The sequence below is a fragment of the Candoia aspera genome, chromosome 11 (genome assembly GCF_035149785.1).
Source record: "Candoia aspera isolate rCanAsp1 chromosome 11, rCanAsp1.hap2, whole genome shotgun sequence".
Classification (NCBI taxonomy): Eukaryota; Metazoa; Chordata; class Lepidosauria; order Squamata; family Boidae; genus Candoia; species Candoia aspera.
The window spans coordinates 793,873-808,040 of NC_086163.1; the positions used below are offsets into that span (position 1 = coordinate 793,873).

The window sequence follows — 14,168 nt, forward strand, 5'->3', positions numbered from 1 at the left end:
AGCCAGTTTCCAGGAAACAGAAAACTGGGCAAGTGAACAAAGAGCTAACAGGAGTTCGGAGTGCAGTTTGGCAGAGAATTTTAAGGAGGAACTTGAAACAAATTTCCCCTCTAATTCAACAATGTGCATTTGGCTACCTTTAGATCCTGAGAAAGGAACAGGAAGAGATACAAGCCTTTATACCAAGACTGTGTATAGCTTTCAAAAGAGTTACTTTGTAAAGTATGTTAGTGTGAACAAAGTACCTCTCATCAAAGCATTAAAGCAGCTGCATCCTTTGGGATGATCACTTGCTCCAAGATTGTCTCTATGGTCTGCTCATGTGTGTGCGTGCACTAGAGCAATTGCACACTGAAGAAAACAGAAACAAATGGATGCTAAATGGATGCCTCTGCCCGTAAAGTATGCTGCCTGCCAGGAGCATGTATGCAGGAGAGCTTCCAAGTCCACTGATGATTACCTCTTTCAGGTAACGCATACTGAAGATTGGGAAGGAAGCCCAAGGACCTGAGAGCTTAGGAGGTGTTTCACAATTCCGTTTTTTTTATATATGCATGTAAAAATGCTGGGCTCAGCTGGCTAAGGTGTCATCGGTACGCAGATGATACCCGTCCCTGTTCCCTTCACAGGAAGACAGTGAACCTCTTGAGACTATCCGATGGATGTGTGGTTTGGAAGGAAGGAAGTAAAAAAGGGAAAACTTAATGGGGTGACGCAATGGGGTTGCAGGTGGGGGCTTATACCTGCCGCTGAATACTACAGCTGGGCACGGGCAGCCTCTTTTATGAATGACCTGGCCTTGGCCTCAGTCACGCACACCCAGCTCTTCCAGGATATAAAGCTCTTTACGTGAGTTCTCCAGAAACTGCAAATGGGGTGTGTGAGGGGGTCTGTGTTGTCAGTTCTATCATCAAGCCACTTCCTCCTGGCCATTTCACTCTAAGTAAGTCAGAAGGTCAAGGAGAAAGTATTAAGCAGCTTGTTCCAAATGCTCATTAGCAACACAACAGCAGGCAAGGCCTTTCCAAGCCAGGGCAAGGTGAACCAGGCAGGCCCCGGTGGGAGGCCCCTTCCAAACTATTGGAATTCGGTCTTTGCCAGTTTCGCTATTTCTCCTTGCGCCCCAGCTCGGTGCAGGTAGGTGGCTTTGACCACAAAGGCCTCGGTAGCCAGGATGTCGTAGGGTTGCCCCCCTCCCACTTTGGTGAGGGCTCCACACCGTCCAAGAAAAAGATGAGCCTCGAGAAGAAGACTTGACTGTGGCGGAAACATCTTTTGTTGCCCGCCTGCCTCTCTCAAGAGACATCTGCATTTGTTGCACATTCTTGTCTCACTCATCCAGTGTGGATTTTCTTACCGGTACACTGCCTTGGCTGGTGCTGTGCAGAAGTCACGCCTGCTTTTGCTGTAATGACTCTCTCTCAGCCAGCAGGCCCATTTTATTTTTTACCAGGGAGACTCCGGCCAAGTGCATCTTGGGTCCACCGCTTGGCGGTCGGGTGGGTCTCCGGGTCTGTGAGGGGAACGAATGGAATGAAAACCAGACCAGGAAATCACCTTGGCAGGTGGTCTAACGCTTACTCTATTGAGATTGGTTATAATAAGAGGATCTTGCCAGCCTCCTTTTCCTCCTTACGCATCAGACATTTAGGGAAGCGTCTGCCTGAGCCCCTCCCGAAGGTTCTCCCCCTGTCCTGAGCTTCAGAGGGCCTCAGCCCCTTTGGCCGAGGCGATGGCGCTGGCACCCCCGCCCCGCCAGGCCCTCAGCCTCGCTCTCTCACCCACCCCGGCGAGGGGGGCTCTCTGTCTTGCTCCCGTCCTCCTGCAAAGGGCCCCCCCTCTGACTTCAGCCTCCCCTTCTCCCTAGGACCACCATCTTAGCTGCAGTGGCCTTCCTGGAGGCTTTCCAGAAAGTGGCAGACGTGGCCACCAACGCAAGAGGTAAGGCAGAAGATGAGCATGTGGGCTTGTGTGGGTCACCGAGGAGCTCCAGGAGTGCCCCCTTCTGGGAAGCCCCTTTCAGGGCTTGGAGGGGGGGACTTCATTGCTCCAACCCGGCTGGGACCAGTTCCGGGAGCCGCCCCTCCTTTCAGAACAATTCAGTGAAGGGCACCGGAGAAGGTCTTCCAAGGAGAGGGCAGGGGGCTTCAGTTTGGGCTCTTGCCCCGAGGCCCCCTGGCTGGGATCTTGCGACGATGCAGCCCACGTTTGGTCCATCCATTGTGTGGATGGCTTCTCTCCAACAAGGCTTTGGATTGCTGTGTGTTGAACAGCCTTTTTAGTGAGGAGCAGGCTTATCACTTTTATGAGACATTCCCGTTTTTATTTTTGCTTTGGCCTTGTGGTTCCTGGAGAAGTTTCACCCTGAAAAATGAAAATTTCAGAGCAATTTTTTCCTTTATGGAGCCCTAGAACAGACGGCCTGTTCAGGAAATTGTGTGATTGCAGGTGAATTTCAGTCGGTACCTGAGATAGGTGTGGGACAGGGAATTGGATGTGAAAACTATCTCAGAAGAGCATAGATGCCGTCTTGGTTCTTGGTCAGGGCCCTGCTGCAGGACTTACTGATTTATTTATTTTCTATCCCACCTTTATTTTTTTTTTATAAATAATTCAAGGTGGCGAACATACCTAGTACTCCTTCCTCCTCCTCTTTTCCCCACCACAACAACCCTGTGAGGTGGGCTGGGCTGAAAGAGAGTGACTGGCCCAGGGTCACCCAGCCGGCTTCCACGGCTCAAGCGGGGCCAGAACTCGCCGCCTCCTGCTTTCCAGCCCACTGCCTTAACCACAAGACCAAACTGGCCTAACCCTGACCCTTGCCCTCCCCCTCCCCCCCCATGCATAGATGTGTTGCACCCATGGGTATCTGGCATATGTAAACCAGGCGTGCACAGGATTCTTTGGACAGGCTGCGCATGCGTTCGTCTGGCCCAGGGCAGGCTCACTGCAGCTGGACAGCAGGCAGAAGGCAGGGGTCTGCTGAAGATCCAGGGCGTTCTCAAGCGGCCGTTTGCTCACTCAGAATCAGTTTTGTGGATGACACAAAACTGGAGGTGTGCGGGTGGCATGCGTGCGGCAGCGCAGCGCAGCGATGGAGGTGGCGGCAACTCTTTGGCCCCCTTTTTCATGGAGGGAGCCTTTGCAGTGCCTCACAAGAGCCGGCAGGGAGGTTTCCGGTAGGAACGTCCGAGCCGGTGCCCAACCCCAGGGAAGTGGGGCTTCTCTCTGCGCTCTTGCTTTCAGTGCCACCCCGTCTTCCCTGGCAGTACTTTCCGGCTCCTGTGCCCTTGCAGTGTGGCCCCACTGCTGTTTCCACAAGGAGGGGCCTTCAGGCCAGGGATTTTCCCTGGGCATGGAGAAACGGAGGGTCGGGTGTCTCATAGCATTGACCAGATGGGCCCCTGGTAAGATTTTGCAGTGAAACTGATCAGGGAGGGGAAAATCCTCAGAGGAGAGGCAGTGGCGCCTTAGTTTCAAAGCTTATGTTGTGCCGCTACAAGGGAGCATTGCGGCTCTTTAACTGATGCTCGGCCTCAGTGCTCTGGATGTGCAGCTTTCCAGTCTCCCCTCTTGTGGGGGCATTTGGACTTCATGCCCTCCCCAGGATGGCCAGGGCCTGTCTGCCCTGCGTAGCCGACCCAGTCGATGATGGCTTTGTGGTGCCTCCTCTGTGGCTTCAGTTTTTTTCCCCACTGGAGCTGCTGTGGGGCAGGAACGATGCAGAGGGCCCCCACCCGGCCTTTGCCCGTTAATCCCAGAGCCCCCTCTCCTCGCCCAGGAGCCACAAGGGACATCGGCTCAGCGCTGACCCGGATGTGCATGCGTCACCGTAGCATCGAGACCAAGCTGCGACAGTTCACCAGGTGAGTCTGCCCGGTTCTCTTGCGCCGCTCAGCTCTGCGTGCAGGTCAGAGGCACTTCCCTCTTGGAAAGGTGGGGAGCAGCGGACCTTGAAGGCGGTCCAAGGGAGGGGCCGGAATCCAGGCAGCACCCTTCTTTGGCAGGGCTGCCCTGGCGAGGTGGACTTCACTTGGGCGAGTCTTGCTCCTTCTGCTCTGTGGCCCGGGAACCCTGTTCCCCAGGGTAGGGGCCCCTTCCCGCACTCCACGTGGATCTGGACTGTTTGATCTCTCCCCCTCCCTCCCCTCCCCGGCTGATGGAGCTCCTGGGCATTTTTCTGACACGCAGACCGGCTCGCGCCTGCAAAACCTGCAACCCGTGGAGTTGGGGAGACCCGCTGGACCGCCAAGAAGCACAGCTGGCGTGTCAGCAGGCAGTGGGTGTCTCTGCTGCAGTTAAGACCAGGAATCCGGGGATTGGTTTCCTGCTGACCCTCTGCTCAGGAGAGCCTTCCCTGGCCCATTCTGAGCCCTTCCCTTTAGGCCGGGGCCCAGAAGGGCGTCATGCTGTGAAGGGGAGGCGGAAAGGGCGCTGCAGAATGCCAGCTCTACAGGGTGCGTGGTCCTGAGGGACATTTTCAGCTCCTCAGGACTGGCTTCAGCTTCCAAGCAAGCATCTCTGTTGAAAAACAAAACACTCAGCCAGATGGCTGGGTAAATAAAGGGTGGATTTCACAAAAGCAACGATGACTATAAGCAAGCACCAAAAAGGCTCCCAGCCCCTGCCGAAGGCAGCCTCCGAAGGCAGAAGGGCTACAAAGGCAGGCCAGAAGTGAATTGCGCTGTTTCCAAGAGGGCTCCCCCCGGAGGCCTAACCTCCAACGTGTTCCGTGTAATCCATTCTGTGCTTCCCTCCAGCCTTCCCCAGCATCGTGTCTTCCAGCTGCATTGGCTGAGACTCCCAGCAGCACTGTCCGTTGGCAGGGGATGGGGGGGTCGAAGTTCAGCTCGGTTCTGGAAGGCTGTAGCTTGGCGAGGCAGCATCCCAGCCCTGGGTGTCATTCAAGGGGGAAACCCATTTTCCAGGCCCACTTGGTTTAGAGCAGAAGAACCCGAAAAGTGACTTGCACAGGCTGGAGGCCTCCTGGTTTCACACGTTCTGGCCTGGTTCAGAGGAAGGCAGTGCTGCTCCGCTGCTCCTCTTGACCCTCCTGGCCTCTCTCAGAGGAAGACGCATCTCTGAGGCCTCGGCTGACCCTTTCCTTTCTCTCCTGCTGTGTCCCTCCGCGGCGCGGCAGCGCCCTCATGGAGAGCCTGATCAGCCCTCTGCAGGAGAGGATCGAGGACTGGAAGAAAACCGCCAACCAGCTTGACAAGGACCATGCGAAAGGTAGAGCTGCTGCGCGGAGCCAGGCACTGGCCGCTCACTCTGCCCCAGGCCCGAGCAGGAAAGGAGGCTGGCAGGGCGCAGTGGGGGGGGATGGGGCGGCTGGAAGGCCCTCAGGACTCGTTTCCTGCCTCTGCTGCTGGGCTCGGTGAGACCCCCTGCGAGACCCCCTGCGGCGGCTGGGCGCAGCCGTTGGGCCACAGAGGGACGAGGCGGCTGAGCCAGCGTGTCAAGCGCCTCTCTCCTGCCTCCCCAGAATACAAGCGAGCCCGCCATGAGATAAAGAAGAAGTCCTCTGACACGCTGAAACTGCAGAAGAAAGCACGCAAAGGTAAGAGTCCGGCGGAAGCAGCGAGGGAGCGAATGGGAGCCGCTTCGGGGACCGTTAGGCCTCTCCATAGAGTAGGTGACGGGAAGGGGCAGTTGCCAGGCTGGGATGGGGCAGTGCTGGTGGAACTGAACTTCCCTGCAGGACAGGAAAAGTGCAGAAGTTATTTGAATTCACATCCTTGAGACATTTCAGCTGCTGTTGCATTCCAAGTTTGAAAGCTAGGAAGCCCAGGTGGCAGCTCACACCTAAAGAGTCAGAGACGATGGCTGACTATGATACCCAGTAACCACATTGCCTGCTTTCCAGTGTATCACTGGCCTGGTGCTTCCTGGCCCCCGCACTCCGGAAGTTGCTGAGGATTGGAGGGCACCAAGACCCAGCTGGTCATAGGGGCACAGTCCAAGGGGAAGAAGGAGTATCTGAGCCCCTGCCCGTTGGCCTGCTCTGGACCGGGGTGGGAAGGAGCTGATGATTCTGGAAGTGGCTCTGCATCTGGTGGCCAGCCTCAGTCTCGCAGGAGGACGGGATGTGGGGGGGGAGATCCTTTTGAAGATCAGCGTGGTGTTCTGGGACATTCTGCAGCCTGTCAGCCAGTGCTGCAACAGAGGGAGGTGGTTGCAAGGCAGAAGAAAACTCATTCCCTCCCCAGCCTTCAGCACAGCTGGGCTGGTGAGGGTGGGCACAATATCTGGGGCACCCTCTCTCTGCCACCCTGCAAGGTCCTCTGCTCAGGGGAATCCCCTGCCTGGGAAAGAGAAAGGGCTGCACAAACCTGACATTTCATCCTGATGTGATTGAAAACTTAATCACTGAGGGGGGAGGGGCCGACTGCAGTAAGTTGGGGGCCTTGCTTTGTCAGGGCTGGGAAAGGCAGCTGTGGGCAAAGCAGTTTGGGCAAGGAGGTGGGTCTGTGTACCTGCCTTCTTTCATGCATTCTTCTCTTTCTCTCCTCTTTTTTTTCCTTTCCACATTCCTCCTATAGAGCTACTTGGTAAGTCAAATGTTGCTTCATCCAGGCACCCCCCACTCCTTTGTGGCCTTTGCTTTGTTACCCACCTCCTTCCCCATCCCATCCAGCTGGGCCTGAAATGAAACAAAACGTCAAATGATGTGCCATCATAGCAGGATCCCTTGAAGTTCACAGGGACTTGGCCACAGCTCCAACTTTGCTCTCCTTCTGAACCAATGGCCGGAGGCACCAGGAAAAGCCCTTGCCTTCCACTTGCACCAGGGATTACCACAAATGCTGCAGCACCATGTGGACCATCTCAGGAGGCCTGGTGAAATCACCACTGAGGTTAGGTTAGCTCTGCTCTCCCTATCTTGTAGAGGGCCACGCCAAGAAGGGAGGGCTTGCTTCAAGGTCCCCAAATCCAAGACTTGCAGAAATTGCTTCTAAACCTTGTTTTCTGCCATGCTGGCAAATCTAGCATGCACGCTCACTTCACTGGCCCAAATGCAGCATCAAAGAACCCTAAAGGTCAAAGGGGCCATCAAGCCCAACACGCTGCTGAGCACAGAAATCCAGATTTCCTGATGGTTGGATCTCTAGCCAGAGAAGAAGAGCCCACCACTTCTCTGGGTCATTCGTTCTGCTGTCCAACTTGTCTTTATTGTTGGGAATTTTTTAAACATTTACAGTATTTATTTTTCCATGTGCAGATTAGAACTGTTCTATATTGCCATAATTCTTCACAACTCAAGGCTGTTTACATGGTGAGCTTTAAATTGGAATCTGCCTCCTTGTTACTTGAATTTCTTACTCTGTCCCCTGCCCTCTGATATGAGATAGAACCGGCCTTGAACTTTTCCTGTGGGACATCCCTTCAGGGCATTGAAGAGGGTCCTTCTGTCCCCACTCAGTCTTCTCCTTTCAGTGTCCTCCTCTTCAATGTCTCTTCATAGAATCTGGCTTTGGGTTGGTGGACGTCCTCATTGCCATTCTCTGAATCTCTTTCAATTTTGCTAAATCTTCTTGAAGTGTGGTGCCCAGAACTGGGCTTGCTGCAAATAGTGGGTCTAACCAGAGCAGAATTAAATGGATCCATGACATCATCTGATTTGGAAGGTGCTCCTCTGTTGAAGGCTGCAGACTGAAATGAGTCAATCCCTTGGGATGCCAATATTCCTGAAGAGGCAGGACTCCTGCCCTGCCTCTGTCTTTGTCATTGGGAAGGTTTGGGTTGGTTTGGGTTTTTGGTGCTTGAGTCAGTTTTTGCCTCTTGGCGACTACCTGGGCGAGTCCCTGCAGTTTTCTTGGCAAGGTTTTCTGGAAGTGGTTGGCCATTGCCCGCTTCTTCCCGGGGCTGAGGGAGAGGGACTGGCCCACGGTCCCCCAGCTGGCTTTGTGCCCAAGGTGGGACTAGAACTCATAGTCTGCTGGTGTCTAGCCTGGTGCCTTCACCACTGCACCAGGCTGGCTCTCTTTGGGAGGGGTACATTGGCCCCTACTTAGGAGAAGTTGCGCAAAAGCAGATTGGCTCAAACCTTTGTACTTCTCAGGTGCTATAACAGGTTTGGGGCTGCATCAGCTGCATGGCAGCCACTGAACTTGGCAGTGACAAAAGACCATCCCAGGTGCCTCCTGGCTACTTCAGGTGCTGCAGCTGTTACACTGTTCCTTTGGCCTGCGCAGTCCAAAGAGCTCCTTTGCTTCATCTTTTGCCCTGGCTATTGGGCCATTGCTCCTGCACAGTCCAAATGCTGCTCGGATTTGGGACATGCAAGAGCCTGTCCCACTGGGGGTACCCTATAAATGGCCTTGGAATAGCATTTCCTTTCAGCGAAGAAACGCCCATGACCTCTGAGGCCCACTGGTAGGAAGCTTTTGCTAATGTGCAATTGGGGTCTATCTTCCCTGTAACTTAAATCCATTACTTTACGTCCTGCACTCTGGAATGATGGAAAACAACTTTGGACCTTCTGTATAATATATCGTGCCTCTTAGTCTTCTTTTTGCAAGTCTGAACATGCTCAGCTCTTTCAGTCTCTCTTCAGAGGAATTAGTTTCTAGTCCCCAATCTTCCTAGCTGCCCTTCTCTGAACCCGTTCTAGTTTCCAGTTTCTCTGAATCCTTGTGTGAGATCCAGAACTTCCTGTAATTCTGCAAACTGTGTCACGCTGCTACTCCATAATCAGTTTGTAGTCAACTGCTATTGAAAGGTCTTTTCACAGGTACCACTGCCCAACCAGGTATCCACCATTCTGTACCTGTTTCCTAAGCTTGTTTCTAGTTTCTGTTAAATTTCATTCTTATTTCCAGCCTGTTTCCTAAAGCCATACTAAGAAGGGTCTAGATAAACCACTTCTTCCAGCTGGTGCTTCCCTTTGGTGCTGCAGCCTGTTCACCTTCTCCAGAACTTCTCAAGTCACCATCTCCACCACTTGGCAGGTCCATCCAAATTGACTGAGAAAGAATCTTGCCTTGTTATCTGGGAGGAGTTTGAGCCTGTGAGTCTTGAGGAAGTAGACAGCATCCTCAGGGTTGTGAGTCCAGTATGTTAGATCCGCATCTCTCCTGGGAGATGATAAGGGGCTGGGTCAAAAAATTCATCCTTAGGTGAGAGGTGGTAGAATGCCCCTCCTAAAGAAGCCGTCACTGACCCGATTATGTTAGATACATGCTGACACTCCTGGTTTCATCAGCACTGCCACCACTGTACTGGGACAGCCATTCTCCTGAGGGTAGCTAGCCATCTGCCTAAACTCTTCCACATTGACAAGAGACCCCAGCCCTGGATGTCAATCTAGCCCAGCCCCCAGCTCTGTCCCTGCGGGAGGCCATCCTTGCCTGCGGTGGCTGCTGCTGCTGTTGCAGCTCCCTGCCACCAGCGCTGAAGCCCAAAGAGCACCCAGAACCTGTTCTCCCTCTTCCCCTGCCATTCCTATCAGCTGGCCATGCTCCTGTCAGTGTCCCATGGCCATGGGGCCACAACAGAGTCCTGGCCACTGAACTGCCAACATCCCCAACTACCTACAGGCCCTGTTACAAGCACATAGCCTCCTCAGCTGCTCTCTTAATCTGGTTCTTCTGATACAAACTAATTTCCCAGCCATGATTCTCTTAATCTCCAATTTAAATCCTGCTTCTTCATCCCGCTCCTCCTAATGTCTGAGGAATTTGCATCCCCTTTGTGAAAAGGACTGTCTCAAACTAGGAACCGAGTAATTCTGTCTTTGTCCTCAGCTAGCACTCTCCTGCCTTCACTGAGCGGCTGGCATACTGAGTCATCTTCTCTCTTCCATTTATCTCCAGTGTTCCCAAATAAGCCCTTTCACCATTCTTGGCATCCTGCGCCCACTCAGATTAGGTGGGAATAAGAAGAAAGGACAGTTATTCCCACAGTGAATCTGATAAACCTTGGAAATGGTCCTGCCCTACCCTTACTGGTGCTCCTGGCCCACAGCACCCTTCCCAGGGTCTGGTCGGTAGGCCTTTGTTTCCGCTCCTCCTACCAGGACGTTACCAACTCCTACAGCTCTCCCCTTTTGTCCACCTGGAGGGTGCAGCTGCATCCCCTCAGCATTTCAAGCACCCGCTTCCTTTAGCAGCGCTGGTCTTCCCCCCATAGAGACTCCTTTGCACACCCTGGAGATTGGGCGAGGCATTTGTCTATGCCTTTTGTCTCCGGATGCCATTGTGGCCCGCCAGGCTTGCTTGAGCTGATTGTCTTCCTTGTGGGGAATTGCTGCCTCTCTCCCCAGCCTCCCTGCTCCAGTCCAGGCACAGCCTCAAAGCTGTGTTTGCTTCTCGAGAGATGCCAGTTCCTCTCCAAGCAGGAACATCAAGATGGCACAAGCCCTGCGGTCTTGCCTGGGAGTCCTTTCTGCCTGTTAAGTGGAAGGGTCTTCCTTCTCCAGCTCTCAGCAGGCAAGAACGTGTATCGTGGACGCACGTCACCGGCCTAGACATCCAGTGTTACGATGCATAGAAAAACCGGGGCTGGGTTTCATTTCAGGCCTGTGCAAAGTCCTCGCCAAGCCCGTGATCCTGCCGCTGCCTCTCTCTCTGGCTCTGCCCTCCCCTCCTGGGGCATAAGCAGAGGGACCGATGCTGAGATCCACCCATCTGATCCCAGGGGCAGCAGCGCTGCATTTGGGGGTGAGGAGAGCCCCCCAAGAGTGCAGATGAATGGGTGAAGTGGTAGTGTGTGGTTTGATCCCCGTTTTTAAAAGGGCAACTTTGGCCCTTCCGGAGCACAACAAACCACTTTCTGCTGACTTCCCAGCTATTTACCTAGCCCACCTCTGGTTTGGTTTGGACTCAGCTGATCAAATTATTTTTATGTGAAATTGCCCCCTCCTTTTTGCTGCCAAGCAGAATGCCAGGATCTCAGCCTTCGCTCCCCCAAATCTTGGGCCTGGTATCTTCACTGCTTATCCGTTCCCAGACTTCCCCGTTCCTTCCCATGGGGGGACTCCACCCCACCCTGCTTTCTTGCATGTGGGCTGCTGGCAGTTGTGGTGGGAAGCCTGTTTGAATGGGAACCGGATCCACCTGTGGCTCTGTGGCTGGGATGGGAGCCCAGTGGACACTGCCGGAGTAGTTGTCCTCGGTCCTGCCTCGCTATTGTGCTGTAAATGGGGAGGAATGGGTTCTGCAGAAGAGGCAGCCTGGCAGTCTGTGGCCCACAGTGGTACTTTCCCCCTGCCCACAAGGGCGGGGAGGCTGCTCTTGAGGAATGCTACAAGATCTCTCCAGGAGAGCCAATGGATGCAAAAGCTCTTCTGTCCTTTGGGGTGCCAGTAATGGGCAGGAGCAACACTTTTATCTGGTCTCACTGGGATGAAGTAAGATGGAGCTTGGCTGAAAACATCTTGTAAGCCAATACCTCTGGTCTGCTGCTTGAAGGATGATTTCATCCTTTCATTTGGGTTCAGAACCCAAAGGGGTCAACAGGTTGGGAAACAGTTCACACTCCCTTAGGGTGGAGCAGAGCGATTTCCACCAAGAAGGCTGAAATTTATCTTGGAGGATCAAAGCAACCAAACTGCTTAGGGTGAAAATTAATTTAAGCCAGTAGCTGACATGGGCTATCTGCGCCATTTGATGCCATTCCAGCCTCATTCCAAAGGACTGAGTTTGGGACACATCTTGGCACCAGAAATATGTCCCTTAAGAAACCTGACTGAACAACTTACAGCGGCTCTGTTTGGAAGCCGTAAGATGGCTGTGCTGCGACTGTGGCTTCGAAGACTTTTGGTCCACCTCTGTGGAAGTACTTCCTTTTTCGTGGAAGAGCTTTAAGGTGGCAACTACCCTCCTTCAAACCTTCTCTTTTAGAAATTGGGTTTGGGCCTCCAGGAGCCTGTGGCCTAGAAAACACTTGATAAGTTTGATAAGCCTATCTTAAACCCAGCCTGCCCCTCAGCAAGCATGCTTTCCTGTTCCGAACAACCCAGAATAAATACTTAGCGTCAGGTTCACTGATAATACTTGATAAAGTAGCTGAATGCTGGTTTGATGGACCTGACCTATTGCCGTTTTTAAACATGGGGACAATAAGAGAGGTATTCGCGCTTGAGGGTGAGGCTAGAGAGTCTGAAGTCTCGATGGGAGCCATATCAAAGCGAGGCGTATGAAGCAGAGTCAGATGTTCCTCCCAAGTTTGCCAATAAACAGTTTTGAGAAAGTCAACTTGCTTTTTCTTCTTGAATTAGTTACCATCGTGGATCATGCAGTTGGGTCAGATTGGGTTACAGGGTGACATCACTAAGGATAAATTCTATCCATCAAGGTAGAACATAAAGGAAGAAAGGTGAACACTTTTTAAAAAGGATTTTAAAAGTATGCCTGAAATGCAGTAGCTGCATTCATTTGTTATACCTATCCATGATTTATTAACCTGCTTTATTCAGTTAACCTATATATCTGCATTTGCATGACAGGCCAGAGAAACCACATTGCTTGGGTTTAACAACATGCTGAATTAAAATGTGGCTTATTGGTTCATGTTTTTAAAAGTTTTTAATCAATCTAACAAGAAAAGTATACGTAACTATTAACAATACAGTCTCACTTTCAAATTAATAAATGCAATAATCAGTGAAAACATTTAAAAAACCTCTAAATGTTATATTATAAATCGACTAACTCCAGAACTTTTGATCATATTGCTCAAAAATCTTCTTCCTTGCTCCTTTATCAATACCCCCTTCCCCAGTTCAAATATTATGATACATCAACAGTCGATTGTGGCACATCTGCAGCTATGTAATAATCCTTTAATCCGGCTACCCCCCACCCCAGAACTTCAGAGTTTATGGCTTAGGGAACAGAGCCAGTGAACTTGCTGGTCACCCTGCTTACAACTTACAACTGTTGGGCACTAAAAAGGAGGGTTTCAGCTTGGAATCCACTGTCCGTGTGCAAGCTCTTACTAGAGAAGACATCCTATTGTAAGGAAAGGTCTATAAATGTGCCCCTCCCATTTTGATTCCTGCTTGGGGAGATATCTAAATGAACCTCCATTAGAAGGAGGAAGAGAGTGGCTGAATAGCAGAACAAAGGTGGAACCTCACCCTCTGCACTGGCATTTGTTTGCAAGCCAACGAGCACACTTGGCGAGATTCATATAGGCTAGCAGAGTTAGTGGGTCAGTCTGTGGGAACAAAGCCGTTGTCTTCGTGTATTCTCTGGAGTTAGCCATCGCATTAAGCTATCCTATGGTCTATTTGGAAAGGCTTGGCAGGCTGTGTAAGCTCTGTGATTGTGTTTCGTTTTCTCAGATTTAGTCATTGAGCTGGTTCTTGGGAACTCTCCATGTACTGTGCCCTGTTGGGCTCTGTCGTACTACAGAGATAAGCAAATACTAAATAATGAATGTGAATGCCATGTCTGAACACAGGTTCCTATGTACGCTTCATACCCCGCTGAGATCTTGCCTCCTGCCCATATGTTGTTGTTACTAATAATAATAAGTCGTCCAACTCCCAGTGACGTAGTCTTGGAGACGCCTTAAGTTTCAAAATTAAGCCTAGTTTGCTTGATTTAGTGTTGGCGGTTTTGTCCCAGAACGACATGTATGGGGAGCTAAACCTTCTGTGCTCGAGGAGATCCTGGACTTGGGCTGGGTGAAGAAGTGATGATCGTCTCGTCTGCTGCTCTTTGCAGGCAAGGGGGACCTGCAGCCTCAGCTGGACAGCGCCCTTCAGGACGTGAATGACATGCACCTCCTGCTGGAGGAGACGGAGAAGCAAGCGGTCCGCAAGGCGCTCATTGAGGAACGGGGGCGGTTCTGCACCTTCGTCAGGTGCCTGCAGCCTGTGGTGGTACGTGCCTTGCTTCCAGAGTCGGATGCACGTTCAGTTAGGTACTGGCACTGGGACAACCAAAAGCCCAAGGGGATTTCTCACCCTTGATTTATGGCACATCTTGATTTCTAAGCATGAGGACAAGCTGTCAGCTCTTGTTGCCTAATCCTAATGCTATTAGTAATGCAGTCCTGCTTATGTCTGCTCACACTTTAGTTCGGTTTCCTGCTTTCGGGCAAGAGGTTGGAACTGCTCCTTTGGAATAAAGGGAACTTATTTCCCAGGGCAGGATGTTGAGCTACTCCCAGTAATGCCAGACAGTGCGATGCTGTAATGATTGCCTAACCTAAAACAC

The 14,168-nt window shown here is 52.1% G+C and overlaps 1 protein-coding gene across 7 annotated transcripts in view; it reads left to right on the forward strand.

Moving 5' to 3' along the window:
• MTSS2 (MTSS I-BAR domain containing 2) overlaps positions 1-14,168 on the forward strand; it is a 65,959-nt gene that overhangs the window by 29,947 nt on the left and 21,844 nt on the right. For 4 of the 7 annotated variants that reach the window (XM_063313187.1, XM_063313191.1, XM_063313193.1 and 1 more), the window contains exons 3-8: positions 1,868-1,941; positions 3,782-3,866; positions 5,141-5,232; positions 5,486-5,560; positions 6,543-6,551; positions 13,674-13,831. In XM_063313187.1, coding sequence (XP_063169257.1) covers positions 1,868-1,941; positions 3,782-3,866; positions 5,141-5,232; positions 5,486-5,560; positions 6,543-6,551; positions 13,674-13,831 — 493 coding nt within the window. The remainder of the gene's footprint in view (positions 1-1,867; positions 1,942-3,781; positions 3,867-5,140; positions 5,233-5,485; positions 5,561-6,542; positions 6,552-13,673; positions 13,832-14,168) is intronic. The other 3 variants (XM_063313188.1, XM_063313190.1, XM_063313192.1) reach the window with 1 other exon arrangement.